The sequence below is a fragment of the Rhinoraja longicauda genome, chromosome 14 (assembly GCF_053455715.1).
Source record: "Rhinoraja longicauda isolate Sanriku21f chromosome 14, sRhiLon1.1, whole genome shotgun sequence".
Taxonomy (NCBI): Eukaryota; Metazoa; Chordata; class Chondrichthyes; order Rajiformes; family Arhynchobatidae; genus Rhinoraja; species Rhinoraja longicauda.
In genome coordinates this window covers 50721884-50747774 of record NC_135966.1, presented here as the reverse complement: position 1 = coordinate 50747774, position 25891 = coordinate 50721884, and the positions used below count along the sequence as shown (strand labels likewise).

At 42.5% G+C, this 25891-nt stretch overlaps 1 protein-coding gene across 3 annotated transcripts in view; it reads left to right on the top strand.

The window, feature by feature from the left end:
- Positions 1 to 25891, top strand: part of LOC144600257 (janus kinase and microtubule-interacting protein 2-like) — a 228258-nt gene that overhangs the window by 122110 nt on the left and 80257 nt on the right. For all 3 annotated transcript variants that reach the window (XM_078411829.1, XM_078411827.1, XM_078411828.1), the window contains exons 2-6: positions 5479 to 5525; positions 12348 to 12606; positions 13128 to 13625; positions 21833 to 22048; positions 25577 to 25675. In XM_078411829.1, the coding sequence (XP_078267955.1) occupies positions 12478 to 12606; positions 13128 to 13625; positions 21833 to 22048; positions 25577 to 25675 (942 nt within the window). In that variant the 5' untranslated portion in view covers positions 5479 to 5525; positions 12348 to 12477. The remainder of the gene's footprint in view (positions 1 to 5478; positions 5526 to 12347; positions 12607 to 13127; positions 13626 to 21832; positions 22049 to 25576; positions 25676 to 25891) is intronic.

Below are 25891 nucleotides of genomic sequence, written 5' to 3'. Positions count from 1 at the left end.
TAAACTATTCATATGTATCACATTGCATTTGTTCATGCACCAGAGCCATCAATGTTTTGTTGCATATTTAATTGATCTGATGTATTAGACATGAAACCTTTAATTAAGTTTGAATCCCATTTGCACTAATGGAATGAAGGTTTCTTTTGCCTGCGGTAATGTTTTGGAGCAGAATAAATTTGACTTTAATCAAGCTTCTTGTGGGTTCAAATCCACACTGCCTAAAAACTAACATTTTCAATTTTGTAAAGCCACACAATGTAGAAAATGGAGAAGAAAAAAAATCCCATTGGTGCAGTTTTGAATAGTGACCAAAGATCACGGCTCGTGAAGAGTGCTTATTGCCTCAAATACAAAGTGTTCCTTAACCAGGACCACCATCCATCATCTTGATGGACTAGCGAATTCAGCATTGCAATTTATTTTGCGGGTTCGATTAGAGTCTGGCTGGTTTTGAGAAGCCTGTATTGTGATCTCATGATCACAAGTCACACAATTCAGTTAAATAAATCCTCATCATTTCTCTTTCATACGTATTTATATGGTGCCATAAACAAGGAACAGAGTTATCAAATAAAACTTGGCACTCAGAGACCGAAAGAGTTATTTGGGATGATTTCCAGACTTTTATTTAAAGTGGTAAGATTGAAGGGATTTTTTTGAGGAAGGAGGAGTGGTGGAGAGGCTTGGTGTGGGAATTTCACAGCTTACGGGCTTTGTCGCTAAAAACATGGACACTAGCAGTGGAGCCATTCAATTTAATGTTGATCAAAAGGTCAAAAGTAAAGAAACTAGAGAATTAACTAGAGAATTAACATTTACATGTATAAGAAATGTGAGCTGGAGTGGACTACTCAACACCTCAGACCCGGTCTACCATTCTCAAGTCTGAAGTCTGAAGAAGGGTCTACCAGCCCACCAGTCTGAAGAAGGATCTCGACCTGAAACCTCACCCATTCCTTCTATCCAGAGATGCTGCCTGTCCCGTTGAGTTACTCCAGCATTTTGTGTCTAACTACCATTCTTCAAGATCTTGGCCGGTGTGCTCCATGCAATCTGACGATATTCCACGATTCCACTAAAATTTGAAAATCCACCAATCTCAGTTTCTAAACGTCCACAAATCTCTAGCGTAAGGAATTCAAAAAAATTCACCACACTTTGTACTAGTATGTTTCTCCTCCCTTCAGTCCTGAATCACATTGTTATTTAATGTTTTGTTGTTTTAAGTACCATTTTGTAAAATAACTCTTCTTCATTTGAGGAACACTTCCTTTTCCATTTTGACTGTCCTTTCTGATTATTAAATACCCTGGAATATTTAGTTTCCATTCTTACTTCACCTGCAGCCAGATTTCATAAGTTCATAATTCATAGAAGCAGAAATAGGCCATTCAGTCCATCGAGTCTACTACCCATTCAAACATGGCTGATCCATCTTTAAATTACAATTTACAGTGACTTGTGTCTAAGGTGACTTTTGACATCAATGCTACCCAATCTCTTTCCTATGAAAAATGACCACTTTTCTGTTTTGTGCACCAAAATGGATAACTTCATATTTTTCTGCAATGCACTCCATATTTTTCTGCAATGTGCTCCAACTGCCACATTCTTTGGCACTCAGTCAGCTTACCTCTGTGTATCTTCCTCCCTTCACACATCTATTTTTGCATCATCATCAAACTGTGGAATACGAAGTTTTGCGTCCTTAGCCAAATCATTGACATTAGTATTGGAGGAAAGAGAAACAACACAAGATGTTGGAGTAAATGAGCGGGCCAGGGAGCATCTTTGGGAGACATGGATAGGCAATGTTTTAGGTCGGGGCCTTTCTTCCGACTTTCCCTCATAAGGCAAGTGTGTGTAGCCCCAATCTTTCAAAGCATTGCGGCCTTTGCACTTGTCTGAAGAAGTGTCTCAACCTGAAATATCGTCTATCCATATCCTCCAGACATTCTCTGTGACCTGCTGAGTTACTACAGCACTTTGTTTTGTTTTTGTAAACCAGCATCTGCGATTCCTTATTTCACAAACTCTGAACCTTGTTATTGGTTTCTTATTGTCATGTGTACTGCGATACAGTGAAAAACTTTTATTTGCGTGCTATCTAGTCGAGTCAAACCAAATATGAATGCAATCAAGTAGTTTCATTAGTATATCAGGTAACGCAAAGAGAAAATGACCAGGGTTACAGAGAAAATGACCAGGGTTACAGAGAAAATTCAGATTTGAAAACAGCGCAAGGGCCATTTGAGAGATCGGGACTACCTTCTTGTCATAAGAGAGGACCGTTCAGTAGTTCCAACAGTGGGGAAGAAGCTGTTCCAAAATCTGGTGGTACGTGCTTTCAATCTATGATGTTCATTGAGTATATATTGCTGCCCTTTGCCATAGCCCCTGATTCCTATATTAATTAGAGAACCATGTATCTCAGCCTTAAATGAACACTAGGCCAAGTTGGGCCCAAACCTCTCCTGCATTGGTGCAGCACCCTCTCCTTCCCCCCTCTCCCTCCCCTCTCCCCACTCCCCCTCCCCTCCCCTCTCCTTCCCCTCCCTCTCCCCCCTCCCCTCTCCTCTCCCTTCCCTCCCCCTCCCCCCCTCCCCCCTCATTCCTCCCCTCCCCCCACCCCCCCCTTCCCCCCTCCTTCTTCCATTAGCACCAAAGGGACGACGGTGAGTAAGGTGACCTAAAATTGTTGCGCTATCGTGTACCGTTTTGACGGTAGTTCAGGAACAAACAAACAAACAAGAGTTTTAGTATATAGATGCACTGAATATCTGGAGTTGAATTGGTACAAGGATAGTCAATTGTTGTGGTCTAAGCAGATAATATGACCCTACAGTAAATACTGCAGAAATCAAAGTGTAACAGTGCAGTTTGAAGTGTGCGCATGTGCGGGACTCGGGCGGGCGAGGCCTGCGGAATCAGCAACAATTTCCAGGCGCTTTGAAGATGTGTATTACAGAAATGAGTTGCTTAAATTGTTGTGAGGCAAATGAAAAATCTAATTTACTTAAACTTTATTTAAGCTTTAAGCAACTCATTTCTGTAATACACATCTTCAAATAATGTTGCTCTGGAAACATTAACTCGAGCATTTTGTGCCTCTGTTCATTCTTCTGCACTCACTGATCTTCACAATAGGCTGTGTCATCCTGGAGTCACTTGTATGTTACACTATGTTCGTTCCAAAAACTTACCTTTCTCTACAGAAGATGTGAAGATGACGTGTGCTTCGTCGAGACCCTTCTTCAAAGAGTGGTGTGTGGAGTATGTACATTCTCCCTGTGAAAACGTGGGTTTCCTATGAGTGCTCTGGTTTCCTCCCACATTCTGAAGATGTGCGGGTTTGTAGGTTAACTGGCCTCTGTAAAATTGCCCCTAGTGTATAGGGAGTGGATGTGAAAGTGGGATCCCATAAAATGAATGTGAACGGGTGATCGATGGCTGTCATGGACTCAGTGGGCCGAAGAGCCTATGTCCATGCTGTATCTCTAAACTAAAAACTGAAGCAAGTCTCTGTGTGCTACAGCTGAGGTATACAAGGTTGCCCCTTGACAGCTGGATTCCATGAGGAATCTAACATCGGAGCACAGACCAGACAATTGGGGATCCCATCAGGAGGTGCTGAGAATTTACCAGGAAGTTCAAAACGTACACCCCCTGATGGACTTCTCAATGTTCTTGTTTTGAAAGTAAATAATGACATTTTATTGCAAATCATCGGGCATTTCTGAGGACGATCCAGGCCATTGTTCCTTAGATGGAACAGCTACAAACTGAAATGCAAGCTGATAAGAGTTTGTAAATTCATTGATCATGAATTTCCATGGCTTTTTCTGTTTCTCTGAGGATTCAGCTTATTTACTGTAAAATGTGGCATCTTTAATAAATTAAAGTTCCTGGCAGTTATTTCAATGTCATTGTTTAGGAGTGATTTATTTGGTGATTACCAGATAAAACAACAGAGCATACTTGTGTTTTGTAGAGAATAATTGAATCAGATATGAAACTGTTGTGTGAGCCTTTACTTGTCAGGTTATTCGCTGCTCAGTTAAGTAATGTTGTGTAAGTACTGTGAAATATATGTTGAACCTTGAACTTTACAAGGTTTCTTGTCTCCGTTGAATATTCCAACAGGATATCCCTGCACAATTATAACTCGTTATTGTAGCTGAAAAGTCCCATGAGTTCAGTTTCTGAACTCTGCTTCTACATGATGAAATCTGGTTTGCTTGGATTCTGAGCACCAGCTCTCAAGGCACTTTTAAAATTGCTTGTGAGTGAATCAGCAGCTTGAAGTCCTTTGCTATTATATGTCTTATAAGCTTCTGAGAATGTATTGCAAGACTGACATTAGACGTTAGAGACATTATTTTATCAAGACTTCTAGGTTGCAGTTAATTTACCAAAGCTCTTACTCTGGCTTGTGAGAGGAAACCTGCATATCTGGCAAAAACTCACATGGTCTCAGGGAGAACATGGTAACTCAACACAATTAATTACAGAGGACTGTGTCAAACTCACTTCCCTGGAGTTGTGAGGCAGCAGAACTAACTGCTTCACCACACTGCTGCCTATTGCTTTTAATGTATCACTATAATGAATATGAGAACAGACCAGCAGCCAAGACAACAGGACAAAAACAAACTTTTACAGGCATAAAAATAGTGAGGAGGTATGGACACAAAATGCTGGAGTATCCCAGAATGCCAGGCTGCATCTCCGTGGAGTTACCTGTGCATCAGAACTCATCGGTAGAATGACTCAATGGCAGCTTCTTCTCCGCTGTTATCAGACCCTTGATGGGACCTCTGACAAGTTAAGGGATGCATTCCCAACACCAACCATTCCCAGCACTGCCCCAATCGACCCAGTTGCTGGGCTTCCACTCTTTCGTTATCTAGACCTTCTCTGTTGTGGTAACTCTAAATCCTGCACCTTCTTTTCTTGTTCTTTGCACTATGTTGTACTTGTGTATGGTTTGATTGTAATCACGTATGGATGTTGTTTTATCTGGATAGCATGCCAAGCAACAATTTGTCACTGTATCTTTAATTGAACAGTGGACTGATGCATTTTAGCAAGACTAAAATGGTGGGATTATTGCGCATAATTTTAAAGGTGACGTTGGAACAGAGAGACATAAATGTTTGCATATGTAAATCTTTCAAGGTGGCTGGGAGATGGAGAATTGGATAGGTTTGGAGGGATACTTGCCAAACACAGGCAGGTTGGATGAGTGTAGATGGGACATGTTGGCCGGTGTGGGCAAGTTAGGCCGAAGGGCCTGTTTCCACGCTGCATCGCCCTATGACTTAACGCAGAACAAGAAATTTGACTTGCAATTTGGAAAATTGAAATCTTGCGATGAATGTTGTGTAACCCTTCTCAAAACAGATAGATAATCAATTGTTCAACTGGAGTTGAAAATCAACCTTAGCATTTCATTTTATTCATTCATTTTCACAGATGACTGCTGCTTCGTTTGATAAATGGATGGACATGGATGGATGAAGGTACGATGAATAAACATTGACTTTGCAGTAACACCATTGGCTATTCCACCAAACTATGACTGAGGTGCTGCTCATTTGCAAGATGAGTAGATTCAAACAAACTGGCACCATGTACACATTTTGCCCCCATCAAAGACGTCCTACATTGTTTGGAATACCTTTAGTTTTGTTTTTCATTTTAAAAGCATGTTAATTTTACTCCATTTTCAGGATTGCGGTTTCTCTTGCCAGATATTTGTTTACAGTGTTTCCATTTATCAAATAAGAACATTGTATGTGTATGTTGAGTGGTTTAATGATCCCTTACATATTTGAAATCGACCTTTACTATTCAATTGAAAGATATTACGATTGACAAAAAAAAAGATTTAATACCTGTCCCGAATTGCCCTCAAAGCACCACTTCACCATCACAATACCACTACTTATTGCACTTAAAGTACCTTTGTACCTTAAGGAATTCTAGACTTGGGTACGGTGACATTATGACAATGTGGACATTGGAAGGGAACAGGAAGTAGCAGTAGAGCTCCACGACTAGCTCTAGTACTGGCTGCACTGGGACTACTGGTAGTCGAGTCTAATGCCTATTGTCCTTCCAGGTGGCTGAGGTGAGAGGTTCACAGGAGCCTTGCACAAATTTCAAGGAACTTCCTAAAGGAGCAGAGAGAAGTGAAACATTTTGCAAAGGCAATACTGAGATGAGGTTCAAGGTAATGAGGGCATGTCCACCTTTGATATGATGAAGGTAATGTAGAATGCAAAAAAGCTCTGAATCATCCAATTGCAGAATAAATTACAGAAGTCAGTCAGTCAAGGCCTGGAGAGCAGCAGCAGGAGCAAGGGCGACCGTTGGCTGAAAGAAAGTAAGTGTGAATTATGGGTAAAAGTCCGTTTAAAAAAGAGCGCAAAAGGGATGCTAGCAGTCAGTCAGTAAAGGCCAGGAGAGCAGCAGCAGGAGCAAGGATGACCCTTGGCTGCAAGAAAGTAAGTGTGAATTACAGCAATTAAATTAGAAGCTTGGTAAATTGGCCAATTAGTCAATTTAGTGACTGATATAAACAAGGCTTGCACAAGGGTTGCGGCCCTGTCGAGGAAAGTGCCATGTGAGAAAAGTGCGAGTCTTTGGCTACGAGTCTAAGTGCCCTGTGAGAAAAGTACGAGTCTTTGGCTGTGAGTCTTTGGCGAGGAGGCTGAGGTGAGGAGGATATCCTTGTTTTTAAGCCTGATTTGTTTTTAGACAATAAAGTAATGGCGGACAAGTTGGTGCAGTGTGTTTCCTGCAGGATGTGGGAAGGTAGGGACACTGCTGCAGCTTCTAGGAGCTACACCTGCAAGAACTGTGTCCAGGTGCAGCTCCTGAATGGACGTGTGGCGGAGTTGGAAAAGCAGCTGGATGACCTCAGGGCCATCCGGGAATACGAAAGTTTCCTGGACAGGACCTACTGTGAGGCTGTCACGCCAAGGGCCCAGGTCGAGCGAAGGTGGGAGACTGTTTCAAAGGGGAGTAAACATGGACTACAGGAGACCCCAGTGGCTGTGTCTATTGCAAACAGGTACACCCTCTTGGGAGCTGTCGGGGCAGAAGACGCTTCCAGTCCGAGCGGCGGACAGGTCGGTGGCTCTAATCCAGTGGCTCTAATCGGTGGCTCTAATCGGTGGCTCTAATCCAGGCAAGGAGACCCGACCGGGAAGACCGAAGTCGGGAAGAGCCATAATAGTGGGTGACTCCACTGTCCGAGGTACGGCTCGGTGCTGGGACCGCAGCTATTTACAATATACATTAATGACTTGGATGAAGGGATTCAAAGTAACATTAGCGAATCTGCAGATGATACAAAGCTGGGTGGCAGTGTGAACTATGAGGAAGATGCTATGAGGTTGCAGGGTGACTTGGACAGGCTGTGTGAGTGGGCGGGTGCATGGCAGATGCAGTTTAATGTGGATAAGTGTGAGGTTATCCACTTTGGTGGTCAGAATAGGAAGGCAGATTATTATCTGAATGGTGTCAAGTTAGGAAAAGGGGACATACAACGAGATCTGGGTGTCCTAGTGCATCAGTCACTGAAAGGAAGCATGCAGGTACAGCAGGCAGTGAAGAAAGCCAATGGAATGTTGGCCTTCATAACAAGAGGAATTGAGTGTAGGAGCAAAGAGGTCCTTCTACAGTTGTACAGGGCCCTAGTGAGACCGCACCTGGAGTACTGTGTGCAGTTTTGGTCTCCAAATTTGAGGAAGGATATTCTTGCTATTGAAGGCATGCAGCGTAGGTTTACAAGGTTAATTCCCGGAATGGCGGGACTGTCGTATGTTGAAAGACTGAAGCGACTAGGCTTATATACACTGGAATTTAGAAGGATGAGAGGGGATCTTATTGAAACATATAAGATTATTAAGGGGTTGGACACGTTAGAGGCAGGAAACATGTTCCCAATGTTGGGGGAGTCCAGAACCAGGGGCCACAGTTTAAGAATAAGGGGTGGGCAATTTAGAACAGAGATGTGCAAAAAAACCTTTTCAGTCAGAGAGTTGTAAATCTGTGGAATTCTCTGCCTCAGAAGGCAGTGGAGGCCAATTATCTGAATGCATCCAAGAGAGAGCTAAATAGAGCTCTTAAGCATAGTGGAGTCGGGGGGTATGAGGAGAAGGCAGGAACGGGATACTGATTGAGAATGATCAGCCATGATCACATTGAATGGTGGTGCTGGCTCGAAGGGCCGAATGGCCTACTCCTGCACCTATTGTCTATTGTCTATTGTCTATTGTCTATAATTGGGCAGTATTACTTCATTGCATGCACACTCAGATTATCTCTCAAGCCTAGAGCAAGGATGTCCTTACAAGAGGGGAATGCACAAGGCATGAATGAGAGAACACTGTTACATCATATCTTCTCATAGATTTACAGAGATTTACAACAGAGGAGAGCTTCCAGGCCATTGGTTTTGTTATTCCACCAAACTCCACCTCACGTATCCTGATCTGTGGGTTTCATAACATCAAATGCTCATCCAGGCATGTTTAACACGTGTTCTCATCCAGGCATGTTTTACACGTGTTCAAGCATGTTGCTATCTCCACTGTCCCTCCTGCCACTGAATTCCACACTCCCATCACCTTGGTCCAATGGATCGCCAGTGATTCTGTTAGATTTGCAAAGGACCCTGGATCATTTGTTCCATTCTTTCTCATGGTCTGAACAGGAACTCAGAGGGAGCAAATCTGCTTAAATCAGTAAGTTCAGTTTAGTTTATTGTCACATGTACCAAGGTACAGTTGAAAGCTTTTGTTGCGTGCTAACCAGTCAGCAGAAAGACAATACATGATTTCAATCGATCTATTTAAAGTGTACAGATACATGATAAGGAAACACCGTTTAGTGCACGGTAAAGCCAGCAAAGTCCGATCAAGGATAGTCCCAGGGTCACCAAAGAGGTAGATAGTGGTTCAGCACTGCTCTCTGGTTGTGGTGAGATGATTCAGTTGCCTGATACCAGCTGGGAAGAAACTGTCCCTGAATCTGGTTGTGTGCGTTTTCACACTTCCGAACCTGTTTGCCCTTGTTTCCTGAAGTGGACCAAAAGAAAAATCAAACCAGTTGTCATTTGGGCCATTCACATCCTTGAGGAGTTCTTATTGGTATAGAGTGCAATATTCTAAAATGCTTCTATTCTGGCGATAGACAGCGCTATTGCATTACTACAGTACAGCTTCCTATTTCAATTGCTCAAGTGAATTAGGACTATTTAACAGTTAATTATAACTTAGAAGACGTCCCTCCCAACAGTATCTGAAATATGAAGAAAAAATAATAATAATAATATAAATAACACACCTCCGGCTCTTTAATCAAAGTTACTAGATTTCCAAGATATTATGTAACTGCAAATGCTGCTTATCCCTGTTTCTGCTGACACCAGCTTGTGATGTCTTCTTCTTCCATGGGAGGTAGAACATGAGAATAATGTCCTAAAACATGGGAGCAGAATTGGGCCATTTAGCCCATCGAGTCTACTACACAATTTGATCGTGGCTGATCTATTTTTCCTTCTCAACCCCATTCCTCCTGCCTTCTCTCCATAACCTTTGATGCTTTTCCAAAACAAGAACCTGTCAACCTTCACTTTAAAAATACCGAATGACTTGGCCTCCACAGCCATCTGTGGCAATGAATTCCACAGATTCACCACCCTCTGATTGATCGCACACAAAGGACACTCACATCGATTTAGCAGCTGAGTTAATTGTACAAAGTCTCAACATATTTCACATTTTGCAGTGACATGGAAGAAGACATTTGGCCCAATTGAATCCCTGCTGAATTTCAGAGTTCACCCTTCAATCCCACTCACAAACATTATTTGATAGAGGCGTAACATATTGGACAGAAATAGGCTCTTTAGAATAGAATGTCCATAATGATCACCACTTACCCATCTCATTTACGGCACTGCGGCACGGTGGCGCAGCGGTAGAGTTGCCCATGACCTGCGTGGGTTTTCTCCGAGATCTTCGGTTTCCTCCCACACTCCAAAGACGTACAGGTTTGTAGGTTAATTGACTGGGTAAATGTAAAAATTGTCCCTAGTGTGTGTCGGATAGTGTTAATGTGCGGGGATCGGTGGGCGGCGCGGACTCGGTGGACCTGTTTCTGCGCTGTATCTCTAAATCTAAATCTAAAACCTGCACTTGCTCCAGTGTCTCCTATCTCTTGGCAATTCAAGTAAATGTTTAGTCACAGAAGTATTATGAGACTCTCTGCCCCTCCAAGCTACTCAGGCATGGTTTTCCAAACTCCAACCATTCTCTTGGTGAGAAGGTTTCTCCTCGGCTCTTTTGACCACTTTTAGATACCGCTGTGAACACAGAACATAGAATAGCACATCCTAGGAACAGATCCTTCGACCCATGATGTCTGCATTGATCATGATGCCAGATTAATTAATCCCTTCTGCTTGCACATGATCTCTATCTCTCCATTCCATGCATATTCATGTGCTTCTCTTAAAGCATCTTAAATAGCACTATCATATTAGCCTCCAGTGAGCAGTATGTTCCAGGTACCCATCAATCACTATGTAATACAAAACGTACCCTGTAAATCTTCAAACTTTCGCAATTTAACTTTAAAGTTAAGCTGTTGATAACCCGGGAGAAAGATTCTAATTGGCTAGCCTATCTATGCCTCTCATAATTGTATAGACTTGTAGAGTCTCCTCTCAGCCTCCGGCACCCCAAAATAAACAATCCAAGTTTGTCCAACCTCTTTTCAAAGCTAATGCTCTCTGATCCAGGCAGCATCCTCGAATACTGCACCCTCTCCAAAGCCACCATGTACATAAAATCATAGAGTAACCAAATCTGTGCACGATACTCCAAATGTGGCCTAATCAGTCTGAAGAAGGGTCTCAACCCGAAACGTCAGCCATTCCTTTTCTCCAGAAATGCTGTTTGACCCGTTGAGTTATTCCAGAATTTTGTGTCTGTCTATCTGTGGCCTAGCCAAAGTCGTATAAAGCACAAACTGCCAGAGGAACCCAGTCAGTCAGACAGCATCATCGAAGGAGATGGGCAGACAACACCTCAGATTGGGAACTATCCCCAAACTGCAGTAAGGTCTTGACCAAAATGTCCCCCTTCCAAACCCCTCCACACATTCAGCACACATTTGTCCAGTCCCTAACTAGCCTTCAGGGTTCCAAAGAATCATGTCCCCACCATCCCCCACCTCCCCCAACTTATCCTTCACTTCAAGAATTATAATCATGATATTCAGTTCATTCAATTATTGCCATGGAGAAGAATTAGATATCAAGGGCATTTAAAGGTTCTTGTGAAGTCTTTGCAGTCATTCGTGTTCACCCATGACTAGAACCAGAGGGCACAGCCTCAGAATATGGCACACCTTTAAAATGGGGATGAGGAGGAATTTCTTTAGCCAGAGGGTGGTGAATCTGTGGAATTCATATGACGGCTGTGGAGGCTGACTTTGGGTACTTTTAACGCGTGATTGATGGGTTATTGAATATTAAGGGCGTCAAAGGATGGGGTTGAGAGAGGAAAATGGATCAGCCATGATTGAATGGTGAAGGAGACACGATGGACCAAATGCCCTAATTCTGCTCCTATGTCTTATAGTATTGGGTGTTGGCCACACATTTAAATATGGATGATCATTGTATCACATTCAGGAGTGAGAACAGGGTACATTGTTTGGAGTTTGTGATGGCAAGACCTAAAATCGGATTTATGAACTGGAGTCACAACTGAGATCTTCTGGTCTCTGGGCAGTTTTGTTACACTCTCCTCATTGCCAAGAGAACTGCGTGACTCTTCAGGAAAGTTCATTGTTCACACTGAATGGGTACATCTTTGCCTTTCCTGATTAGATGCTCAAGATGTTTTAGATGCCCACTGTTTTGAAATGGTTGATTTATTTCAGAATTTCTCTCTATTGACTCCGAGGACTCATTATATCAAAAACAAGCATTGACATGATGGGCAAGAACAAGGCTTTCTGTGCAAAGAATAATCATTTCCTATTTTTCCATTGAGGAGTTACTTAGTGTAACAATCTGGCAGATTTCTAAATGAAATACATGAGGGTTGATTCGTAAGACGAGCTAAAGGAAATGGTGGAAATGTTTCAAGAAATTGTTGAAGAATGTTGACTGTTTTTCCCACCACCACATGTCGACCTCACCTATGCATTTTGCAAACTATGTTGACAAATCAATTTTGATTTACTTGTGCAACAATGAAGCATCTTCTATTGATGGCATCTTAACTGGGTCATTTCTTCCTTTGGTGTCTCTGCTCCAGGCTTTTGCACAGCACATCTGGTGGCAGGAGGGAGCCAGGGAATGTGATGCAGAATGTGCTAGTGGATTTGCACTAAAACAAAATGGCAACTTATTCTTGAATTAAAAAGTGAAAGAGGGAAGATCCGAAGATGTCCAAGAAGGGGCGTGGGAAGGCGGAAAAGCCTGAAGCCCTAATAGCTGCCTTACAGGCTGCTAATGAAGACCTCAGGACCAAACTCACTGACATACAAATAGAACTCCATCAGGAGAAATGTAAGGTGAGTGGATACTCTACAACTGATTCACGATGGGCGAGTGCGAATCTAAAATAGTGCATAATGTGTATGTTCTCCCTGTCACCACATGGGTTTCCTCCCATGTCCCAAAGTTGCGCAGGTTTGTAGGTTAATAGCCCCTCTGTAAATTGCCCCTCGTGTGCAGAGAATGGTTGAGGAAGTGGTATAACATCGAACTAATGTGAATGTCAAATTGGTCAGCTGAAGAACTTGTTTCAATGTTATACTTTTTGATCAAATTAAAAGCACCTCACATCCCATCTAACATTTCCATATTGAATTTTGATCAGCATTTTGATTTCACACTCAAATGAAAAGTGGGGTGACTGTGATAATCATTGATTCTTTCTTCCATGCTGACATTAGGATTTTGGATTACCATCAGTTTTCTTGGGAATAATCTGCCTGACTCTTTGGAATAGGTTGTGCTTTGAAATCTGGCATGTTGCAAATGGAGCCACTGTCTGTTTGTGTATTAATTTCCCATGTTATTCTGCTTCCAGGTTAGTAAGCTCGAACGGGAGAAGGTCCAAGAGGTGAAACGCATACGAGAACAAGAGCAGCACAAGCACACCGCGACGGTCACGGAATTGAAAAGCAAGCTCCACGAGGACAAAATGAAGGAACTCCAGTCCGTTCGAGAGACATTGATAAAACAACATGATCAGGAACTTGCACGCACGATCAAAATCAAAGACCAAGAGACTCAGCGACTTAAGTCACTTGTGAATTCGTTGCGCGATGGAAGCAGTGACAAAGTAAGAACAGCGCTGTCTCATGAGGCCCGGGATGAGGCTCGGAAAGTATTTGACTCTGAGCGCCTCAAACTGCTGCAGGAGATAAGTGAACTGAAATCAACCAAGAAGCAGGTGGAGGAGTCATTGAGCAACATGATTCAGGCGGACAAGATTAAAGCTGGGAACTTGAGGAGTGAGCATCATTCCCACCAAGAGGCGATTACCAAAATCAAATGGGAGTCTGAGAAGGATATTCGCAGACTGGTGAGCAGCGTTGAATTCGGGAGTATGACCACCACCAATATCTCATTAACTAGCAAAGGTGTTTGCTTTCCATTATCAATCCAAGTTGTTGTAACCTTGACATATATTGAAAGTGACATGCATTTACTGGTTAAAAGTGACGGAAAGCTTAGTGAAAGTGGTTAATTGTTTTATTAGAAGTTGCAAGTTTTAAAAACTGAGCACATTTTTGGAGATTTTGTGGATAGAATGCAACAAACCTGAGAAATGCTGATAAAGCCATCTCTGATTGAAATATGTGAGGCATAATTTGGACAGAGCTTTGCATTTTTTAATTTCTGCAGCATATTCATGTGGAAGTTTGGACATTACCTATGTTCACTTGCTCAATGGATGGTTCTGATAATTGTAGTTTAGATGATCATAAGATTTTATCTTTAGTGATGGTTTTGGTTCCTTACTTTTTGGATTAGCTGAACAAAATATATTTAAAAATGTGCAATATTTCATTGTGTCGGCATGACCTTCAAATGCATAAGTAATTTATGATACCATGATATATGATAACATGATATTGGGCATTAGTGGTTGTAAGCAAGGTAACTCTCTTGTGATTATATCCTTTGAAACGTAATGACAGAGATTGGTGTCACATTCGCTTTTTACTAAATAACATGAATTAAATTAAACCTACGCCTACGCTATGTGACAAAGAGGCAAGGACCTTATCTACATTCTTGTAGTTTGTGGGGAAGGATGATATAGCACAGTTAAAGATGACAGTGATGCAGCTGGTAGAGCTGCTGTCTCACGGAGCCCGAGACCCGGGTTGGATCTCGAGGGCGGCACGGTGGCGCAGCGGTAGAGTTGCTGCCTTACAGCGAATGCAGCGCCGGAGACTCAGGTTCGATCCTGACTACGGGCGCCATCTGTACGGAGTTTGTACGTTCTCCCCGTGACCTGCGTGGGTTTGCTCCGAGATCTTCGGTTTCCTCCCACACTCCAAAGACGTGCAGGTATGTAGGTTAATTGGCTGGGCAAATGTAAAAATTGTCCCTAGTGGGTGTAGGATAGTGTTAGTGTGCGGGGATTGCTGGGCAGCACGGACCCGGTGGGCCGAAGGGCCTGTTTCTGTGCTGTATCTCTAAATCTAAAAAATCTAAAATCTTGACTGTTGTCTGAGTGGAGTTTGCACATTCCCCCCTGTGGCCGCGTGGGTTTCATTCAGGTGCTCTGATTTCCTCCCGCATCCCCAAAGCGTGCAGGTTTGAAGGCTACACATTGTCCATAATGTGTAGGGAGAGGATATGAAAGTGAGATAACCGAGAACTCGTGTGAACAGGTGACCGATGGTCAGTGTGGACTCAATGGGCCGAAGGGCCTGTTTCCAAACCATACTAAAACTCCAAACCACACCCGAACTGGCCTGATTCTCCACCTGCCAAATGCAAGTTCCTCTTAGATTTCTCAATATGCCGTTGAGTCATTAAAATAGCTAAATTAACAAAGTTGCATTTGTGAGGCGTAATGAAACTGAATCTGGCTTGTTTCTGTGCAAAAATATGTGTTGCATTTGACGACTTTGGCAGTATGCCACATTGAAAGAGGAATCATTAGATTAACAATTATGGGCAAAATGTATAAAATTTTAAGCTTAGCCATTACTTTATGTATCAATGTGTACAGCTGTTAATTTTGAGTTCAATGAATTCTTCACTAGTTGAAATAGATTTAAGGGCCTGTCCCACTTAGGCAATTTTAAGGTGACTGCCGGTGACTAGGCTGTCACTGACAGTTCGCCGGGTGTCACGGGCATGATCGTGAGGATCTTCCAAGAATCGTAGTGGATCTCAGCGCGTCGCTGAGAAATCAATCGGAGTGAAATTTCTCGGCGACAGCTGGCTTGTCGCCAGGTATCGTTGCTTATTGCAGGCGCTGTCGCATGCTGTCCCCAGGTTTGCTAGGTTCTCTTAGATGCATTTAGAAGCACATAATATTAAAATAAGTAAAGTCATTTCAAAATACCATAAAATGCTTGTGTTTAACCAATTTATTTACCGTCAGCACATTTGACGGTAGATTGGAGGCGACAGTTTGACGGTCAGGTAAGCGTGGGAATTTTCGCGATGTTTATGGCCATCAGCCATTACATTTAAAGTGGGCTCCCAACCCAGAGATGCAACCCAGAAACCAGATATGCATCTCCCTCACATTTTCAAAGAACGCCCACACACTTTTCACAAAAATCCACTTAACCACTTTTTAAATTATTTTTTTAAATACAGCTATTAGTAAACTGGAAGTAAATCCAGTTTATTCCTTGTTACAGTGAAGCTTGTTTTTTAAGTAACCCATACAAGATGTTATAGTTCAAAACTCTCAAGTACTTACCGACTTGTCAGTGATTTCAGTGAAAATTTGGACACCAGAGAAGCATTGACAGCGTGGGAATTTTCGCGATGTTTCCGAAGACGGTGTAATCGCGACCTGACTCGGCATTGTCGTCAAGTCAAGTCAAGTCAATTTTATTTGTATAGCACATTTAAAAACAACCCACGTTGACCAAAGTGCTGTACATCTGATTAGGTACTAAGGAAAAAAATGAAACATACAGTAGCACGCAAACAGTTCACAGCACCTCCTCAATGAGCCTCAAACGCTAGGGAGTAGAAATAGGTTTTGAGCCTGGACTTAAAGGAGTCGATGGAGGGGGCAGTTCTGATGGGGAGAGGGATGCTGTTCCACAGTCTAGGAGCTGCAACCGCAAAAGCGCGGTCACCCCTGAGCTTAAGCCTAGACCGCGGGATAGTGAGTAGCCCCAAGTCGGCCGACCTGAGGGACCTGGAGTTAGAGAGGGGGGTTAGAAGATTTTTGATGTAGGGGGGGGAATGTCCATTTAGGGCTTTATACGTGAATAAGAGGAGCTTGAAGTTGATTCTGTACCGTACAGGGAGCCAGTGGAGAGAGGCCAGAATCGGGGTGATGTGGTCCCTTTTACGGGTACCCGTCAGGAGTCTCGCTGCGGCGTTTTGGATCAGAAGATTGGCTGATCCTAGTGTATAGGGAGTTGCAGTAGTCTAGGCGTGGTCATTGTCGTCGGGTAAAAGCAAATATTGGCGATCTGCTACGACTTTGACAGTCGCCGGCAGTCGCCTAAAAATTGCCTAAGTGGGACAGGCCCTTTAGGCAGAAGAAACATTTACTGCTTGGAGAATTTCATTCAGTTAATATGAAAGGATTGGGAAGTAAATTGAATAGTGAGCCATTTCTCTAAACATACTGTATCAGAAGGTCATATTATATTAACCAGAAATTGGAAGGCATATCAAGCATAATTAATCATCTTCAAAAATGACTTTTAAATAGTTACTGAAGCTAGAATTTGCATTAGGTACAGGTTAATAGGATTGGACATAGTTGATAAGACACAGAAAAGTAGCCATTATTTGAACATGCCATGTGTAATTGCACATTCTAATTTTCTTTCTTTTCAGCTCAAAGTAATGGATGGTGAGATGACATTTTTTTCTTTGATTCCTTTATGCCTTCTACTGTCTCACAATGATCGAGAGGCTAGATCTGAGTTATTTTAGTTTTAATGTATTGGCTCTTTAAAAAAATAAAAGATTCCTATCAATGAAGGACAAGATGGTGACCAACTACGAAAGAGTAAAACAGTAAAACCTTCACAAAAGGTTTATATTGAATAGGTGTTAATCTGTTTCATGAACTGTATTAATTTCAAAGGGTTCACCTTATGGCATGCTTTTATGAGCATAACTTCTATTTTGCAAGCCTGGTCTTAAACTTTTATTGTAAGGGAAAAAGAAGACTCATCAGAAAATAATCCTTTCATAAAATCCACTTAAGGTCAATGCCATATTAATTTGATGAGTATGTTTATTATCTGGTGTGGGAGATTGGCAGTCTCTGTCCACCATGTGTTGGAAATGATCAGGCATTTTACAATATGATAAAATGCTCATACACAAAGAAGGGAAATGAAATCAATGGGTTGTGCAGCATTTGGGCAGTGAGGGAGGGGGAGGGGGGGGGGTTGTTGGAGGAATTGTCTGTGTTTTGGTTCAGGAATGAGAATGGAGAGGGGAGATAGCTAGTTCAAAGAAGGGAGGGGAAGGAAGGCGATAGGGGAACCGTTGAGGGGTGAGGAATGATGGATAGGTGGAGGGGGGGGAGGGAGGGGTGGAGTTGGGAGACAGCGAGAGGCAGGTGGGTGATCAGTGGAAGCTGACAAGGATAAAGAAGGCAGATGGAGCCTGGTGGGGGAGGGGAGGATGAAGGTGGAGAAAGCTGCTGGAGGGTGATGAGCAGAAAACAAAGGTTCTGATAAGGAAGGAAGGGGATAATGGGAACATTGAGAGAGAGATGAAGGGTAAGATAGAACTAGGTGTGTCTGTCTGTGTGCATGTGTCCAAAGTGGTGGATAGAACCGGGAGTAGGGGGGAGAGAGAGACTGTGTGTGAGAGAGACTCAGAGAGACTGTGTCAGAGAGAGATTGTGTGTGAGAGAGACTGTGCGTGAGAGAGACTCAGAGAGACTGTGTGAGAGAGACTGTGTGTGTGTGTGTGTGAGAGAGAGAGAGAGAGAGAGAGAGAGAGAGAGAGAGAGAGAGAGAGAGAGAGAGAGAGAGAGAGAGAGAGAGAGAGAGAGAGAGAGAGAGAGAGAGAGAGAGAATGACTGTGTGAGAGAGAGACTGTGTGAGAAAAAGACTGTGTATGAGAGAGACTGAGAGAGTGTGAGAGTGCATGAGAGACAGAGAGGGACTGAGTATGTGAGAGTCAGAGATTGTGTGAGAGAGACTGAGAGAGAGACTGTGTAAGAGAGGGAGAGAGAGACTGTGTGTGTGAGAGAGAGAGACTGAGACTGACAGAGAGAGAGAGGGGCTATGTTTGAGAGATAGTGTGTGTGTGAGAGAGAGAGACTGTGTGAGAGAGACTGAGTGTGTGACAGATTGCGAGTATGAGAAGCTGTGTGAGAGATTGTGCGAGAGAGAGTGCGTGTGTGTAACAGAGACTGAGTGCGTGAAAGAGTGAGGTTGTGAACAAGAGAGGCTGTACATGTGAGAGAGGGAGAGACTGTGCATGTGTGTGAGATACTTCATGTGTGAGAGAGACTGTGTGTAAGAGACAGGCTGTACATTTGAGAGAGAGACTGAATATATGAGAGGAATTGTGTGTGAGCGAAAAAGACTGAGAGAGACTGTGGGAAAGCCTGTGCTTGTGAGAGACTGTATTGTGTGTGTGTGTGTGAGAGATTGTGTGTGAGAGATTGTGTGTGTGTGAAAGAGACTGTGTGTGAGAGAGACTGTGTGTGTGTGAAAGAGACTGTGTGTGTGTGTGAGAGAGACTATTGTGTGTGTGTGTGTGTGTGAGAGAGACTATTGTGTGTGTGAAAGAGTGACTGTGCGTGAGATTGACTGAAAGAAAGATTGTGTGTGAGAAAGAGAGAGAGAATATGTACAAAAACATGTGGTAAAGGTGAGCAGAAGTGAGAGAATTCAGTGTTCATATGTAGACTTTCCGGGCGGAGTATGAAGTGCTGATCTTTTTGTTTGCTTTGGAGCTCACCCTGGCAGTGAAGGCCAAGGCCTGACAGGCCGATGTGGGAAAGGAAAGGAGAGCTCAAATGGCATGTGGGGGAAAGCGTGCAGCTGAATTCCATTCAGTCGGTTTTGATTCTAATGAAAGATTTATGTATGAGACCAAACTGTACTTATCCTTCAAAGGGAAAGCCGTTTTATGTAACAATATAAGCAAGTTCCATTTTCACCTATAAATATACTCAGCAAGGATTATGTTACAAATAATTCAGAACAAATTATTTCAGAATTGATATGTACATAGGTATTAGGAGCAGGAATGATCCATCTAGTTCTCTGGACCCACACCATGCATTCAAGATTGTGGCTCATCAACTAACTCACCTCCATTTTCCTGCATCATCCCCATATCCCTCGATTCTCTTACTCTTTGGATAGTAATCAATCTCTGTGTTGAATGAATTCAGTGGGAGAGTCTGAGGAAAGACATTGTTCTCATCTCAGTCCCAGATAGGCTACCCCTTACCCTGACACTGGGCCCCATGGCTTTAGTTTTCTCAAACTCAGGGGAACGTCCTCTGTGTATCTCTCTGCAAGGATTTTGTAAGTTTCATTAGGATGACCACTTGTTCTTCTAAACGCCAGACAGCTCACACCTTGTCTACTGAACATGTCCTGATGTGGCACAGGCAAACCTTCCATGCCGTAGTCTGCCCACTGTATTTGCATTGCATTCCTCCTCTGGCAAGTGTATCTGTTTTCAGTGACGGAGGTTAATCCTGTTCACTTCTTGGTGATCTTGTCAGGCCTTGCATATTTGCAGTAAAACACCTTTACTCCTGTACTCGAGTCCTCTCATAATGAAAGGCAACATTTCTAACATCTTGCTAATTGTTTGCTGTGTCACAGGTTTACCCCCAAGAACACCGAGCATCACTTTTTCTTATTAAATATCTCTCCATTTAAACAATTTATTTTGACTGTGTGCACAGAGGTGGATCATTTCTTATCCTTCTACGTTACCTTCCATCTGCCCTGATCGTGCCCACACACGTAGCTTGTCCACTTTGCTTTGAATCGTCTTTAAATCCTCTTCACTACTGACAATCCTACCTGCAGTTACATCCAGTTATGATACTGCAACAAACATAGAAACCTGACCTTTGTTCCCTTGGCCTAAGCTTGTGAATTGCTGGAGCCCAAAAATGGGCCCCTGCTCAACTTGAAATGGAACTGCTTCTTCTCACTCTTTACTTTCTGTTCTGCATTCCTTTTTCCATGCCAGCATAATCCTCCCAATTTCATTTGCTCTAATCTTGTTGACCTTTCTGAAAACCTTCTGAAATTGTAAATACACCACATTCACTAATCCCCCCTCCTCCTGCTTAACTTTCCCACTCGCCACTTTCTCAAAAGACTGCAATAAATAAGTCAACAGGTTTTTTTTCCCCCGAAATCCATGCTAACTCTGCTCAATCCTATTATTCATTTTAAGTTGTTTTGTAATTACATCCTTTATTATAGATTACAGCACTTTCCTTTCTACTGATTTGCTTTCTACCCATTTGTTGCCTACCAATCTGCAGAATTTCTAACATTTTGGAAGATGATGATCAAAAGACCCACGGTATTTATTCACAAAATGCTGGAGTAACTCAGCAGGTCAGGCAGCATCTCAGGCGAGAAGGATGCCACCATCTCTACAGAACCAGGCTCTTTGGCCCAACTCATCCATGCCAACCAAGATGCCTGATTCTGTCCCATTTTATCACATTGGGCTCATGTTCTTCTAAACCTTTCCCAGCCAGGAACCTTTTCAAATGTCTTTAGAATCTAGTAATTTTACCTGCCTGAAATACTTCCTCTGGCATTTTGTTCTAAAAGCCCATAACTCTCAGTGTGAAAAGGTTATCTGTCTATGGTATGGTATGATACTTTATCTGTCACATGTACCGAGGTACAGTGAAATTCATTTTTGTATACGGTTCAGTACATCGTTCCTAGTAAATTATTTACTCACACCTCAAACCTATGCCTTCTAGTTCTTGATTCCTCTAATCTTTTGGGGAAAATACTGTACATTCACCCCATGTATTTACCTCATGATTGTATTTATCTCCATGAGATCACCCTTCAGCCTCTTGCACTCCAAGGAATAGAATCTAAGTATCCCAAGTATTAATATAATACGTACTCTGCCTGAAAGACTGCTGTCATGCATTACCCTAAAACATCCCCCATAACTGAGATGCCTTCTAAATGCAAAGGGTCCAAACTCAGAAAGATTAGAAAGTGCAAGATGTCAGCAAAACCCCTTGCCCATTGATCCACCATTACATATCAAAGCCCATAATGTCCACAGTATGTTGACAACCCAAAATACGAATGGTTTCTGCAGCATTTCAAAATGACAGCACAAATATGTTTGTGTACTTTATTAAAATAAATTAAATTAAGAAATCACTGAAATAAAACACTTCTGATGAACCAACTGGAAAGTTGGACAAGAGTTTGCAATTCTATGGTCAATAAATTCCAGCAAAATATTGTGTTTAGTGTTAGCATGCTGAGAGAGATTACAATAGAGAGTGAGAACACAGTGGAGGACAGAGGGAGATGATTCACTTTCACTGGCATTTAAGACCTTTGGTTTGATTTGTGTTTCAAGATGGATGAGATTAAAGCTAAAGACCGAACGATCTTTGCCCTGGAGAAAGAGATGGAGGTGCAGACCGGTTATTCACAGAAGCTGCAACTCCAGAAGGAGGCGCTGGATGAGCAACTCTTCCTGGTGAAGGAAGCAGAATGCAACATGGGCATAAGCAGTCCGAAGCGGGAGGTGCCTGGCAGTGCACGGGAGAACATGGATCACTCTGGCAGTCCGGTAAGCAACTCTTACACTTACCCATTCTGAGCAAGATGGTAGCCCTAAGATTTTAGCTTTGACTACACCAGTCACTCTGAGCCGTGAGTTTATGTGGACTATAAGTAGGATCTTTGGAATTCTCTGCCTCAGAAGGCAGTGGAGGCCAATTCTCTGAATGCATTCAAGAGAGAGCTAGATAGCGCTCTTAAGGATAGCGGAGTCAGGGGGTATGGGGAGAAGGCAGGAACTGATTGAGAATGATCAGCCATGATCACATTGAATGGTGGTGCTGGCTCGAAGGGCCGAATGGCCTCCTCCTGCACCTATTGTCTATTGTCTATTGTCTATCTTTTCTTTAATCACAGGCAATCACAGTAGCAGGTAAGTCAACAATCGCCACGTCTCCACTTGTCCTCCAGAATAAGTCCCCAATATAACAATCGCCAATAGGAACCACAGCTAATGTGAGATGAGACTGCCTAACCAATATCCCACACACTAATAGTAACAATACAATTAGTAGGCACGTAATAATAACTATGTCAATAATATACTGTAGAGTATATTATTATAAACCTTACAATAAACTAAGAATACAGGACCAAGGAGTGTAGCCTTAGTGAAATGTCTTTTCAAAATGTTTAAAGTGTCATGAGGGGATCTGAAGCAATCATTTGTGCACTTATTGAAAAAGGTCATTTGTATTTAAGGAGATTTTATAAACTGCAACTGATGAATTGTTTTTAACCACCACGTCCTGAGAAAGGCAAACTGGCCTGAATAATGCAGAATTCCTGTCATCACTTTTCACAAAGAACTCCTTCATGTTCACCTGGCTAAAGAGGCAGGTCTTCTGTTTACTCTCTCACTGAACTTTCCCGTTACTGTACTGGAATGTCGGACAGCTTCCGTGCTTATTTGCAGTGTAGCAGGAAACAAGCGCTCTGAATTTGACCGCTGCAAGTAAATAGCTTAAAATGGCCGCAACAGAAAACATTTAACTCAGATTTCTCTCAGGCTGCGCGGCACTTTGGCTTCAGGGTTAATAATGTTGTTCCTGTATCAGTTGGCAGTCTGCCCATTGAGCACAACATAGACCATAAGACATGGGGACAGAATGAAGAAATTCAGCCCGTTCAATCTGTTCTGCCATTCAATCATGGCTGATCTATTTTTTCCTTCTCAACCCCATTCTCCTGCCTTCACCCCATAACTTTTGACGCCCTTACTAATCTAAGAACCTATCAATCTCCACTTTAACAATCAATGACTTGGCCTCCACCACCATCTGTTGCATTGAATTCCACCGATTCACCACTTTCTGGATAAACAAATTCCACCTCATCTCCATTCTAAAGGTGCATCCTTTTATTCTGAGGCTGTGCCCTCTGGTCCCAGACTCTCCTACCACTGGCAACATCTTCTCCACATCCACTCTATCTGGGGCTTTCACAATTCGGTGTCTTCTGGTGCAGTCTCGATCCAGTTTAGGACTGGGACCCCTTTGCCCAGGTGCATGGTGCATAGTTTGATCGGGTATGTATGGACTATCTAGGGTAATGCTCCAATGCAGTAGGGAGATAATGTTGCATTATCGGCCGCAATAACTTTCAGATTAAATGTTAAACTTCATGATGAGCCTTCAATTTTAAGACATTGCTTTAATTCCTTTCATTATTTTTTTCTGATACCCAAGCCTTACGCAACATCACCAAAATTGACTGTCGAGGTCACCTTGTTCATTACTATTAGTTGTAGAGATGGTGACTGCGTGAAAATGCGTCGTAAAATAGTTAGATATAGAAGCAGAAACAATCATTACTAGTAATATTATGGATGGCGGTGCATTTGGATATCCTGCAGATGTGGAGTGTATTGTATTCATGCCTATTAGGTGTTCGATCAGTGATGAATGTGAACCAAAGTGTAATATTTATGATTTTTCAATTTCCCTGATCTGTCATGTCTGTTTAAAAAAATAATTTAACCTACTTGTTATTTCTTAATCTGTCACTAAATACCTGTTCAAGTAATTGAGCAAACCTAAAAAGCGATCAATGGATTTCTCGAGTATATAAAGAATTGACAATGATTCAAAATTCAAGGTTAAATAGCTCTTTTCTCAAACTGATAATCTTTGTTTGGATTTCCCTGAATTTTGTGCAAATAAATTATTAAATTCCATACAGACCAAAATGATCTTTGCTGCACCAATGTTTTCATTTCCTGAATGATTCCAGGTTTGCTACATTTCACTCTGCTATTAAATGAATCATTTGTTTTATGTTCTATAGGGCATAGCTTTAAGGTTAGAAGGGGAAGATTTAAAGGAGCTGTGCAGGACAAGTTTTTTACCCCGGGAAGATTGGGTTCCTGTAATGTGCTGCCAGAGATGTTGACAGAAACATATACGATGGTGATGTTTAAGAACCTTTTACGGAGGCATATGAATATGTAGGAAATTGAGTCATAAGGTCATAAGTGATTGGAGCAGAATTAGGCCATTCAGCCCATTAAGTCTACTCCACCATTCAATCATGGCTGATCTATCACTCCTTCCTAACCCCATTCTCCTGCCTTCTCCCCATATCCCCTGTCACCTGTACTAATCAACAATCTATCTATCTCTGCCTTAAAAATATCCATTGACTTGGCCTCCACAGCCTTCTGTGATAATGAATTCCACAGAGTGTTGTGGATCATGTACAGACAGAAGAGATTAGTTTAACTTAGCATCATCTTTGGCACACTGACACTGTGGGCCAAAGGACCTATTCTGTTTGTACTGTTCTATGGTTAATTCCCGGAATGGCGGGACTGTCGTATGTTGAAAGGCTGGAGCGATTGGGCTTGTATACACTGGAATTTAGAAGGATGAGGGGGGATCTTATTGAAACATATAAGATAATTAGGGGATTGGACACATTAGAGGCAGGAAACATGTTCCCAATGTTGGGGGAGTCCAGAACAAGGGGCCACAGTTTAAGAATAAGGGGTAGGCTATTTAGAACGGAGATGAGGAAGAACTTTTTCAGTCAGAGAGTGGTGAAGGTGTGGAATTCTCTGCCTCAGAAGGCAGTGGAGGCCAGTTCGTTGGATGCTTTCAAGAGAGAGCTGGATAGAGCTCTTAAGGATAGCGGAGTGAGGGGGTATGGGGAGAAGGCAGGAACGGGGTACTGATTGAGAGTGATCAGCCATGATCGCATTGAATGGCGGTGCTGGCTCGAAGGGCTGAATGGCCTACTCCTGCACCTATTGTCTATTGTCTATTGTCTATAAAATAGAAGAGGAGATAATAGCACCTGCTCTGCGTGTTCCCAGCTACTCCTGTTCCTCTATCACGTTACCAGTATCTCCAGCACTTTCCTTGTTCTGAAAATGAACATTTGCTTTCACTTTTAGGGCACACATTTAATATTTTGTCTAGCTGCTGTTATTGCTTTCAATGAGCTGAACAAAGCAGCTAAATGGTGGCCAGAGATGACGTTGTCAGGACTTGTTGAGCTTGTGTACATTGCACGCGGTTAATTTTGTTCTTTCATTCAGGACCTGCGGAGAAATCAGCGCAAGCTTGCTGACCTTAACTCAATCATTCGGAAACTTGAAGATAGGAACGCATTGTTGGTGGATGAAAGGAACGAACTGGTAGGTCTTTTATGTCCAAAGTTCAGGAATATACAGTATTTATAATTTCATACCCTCATCCTCCTCTGACAGTGAATCTAGCCCACTGAGGTCGATTCTGAGGATTATCCATTTCTCAGAATGGATCATTTGAGGCCTGGGTAATATTAGGATCATGCTATCAAAGGATGGGTGCATTCTGAAGGGTAGCAGGCTGCCATTGGGAGGATGCTGTTT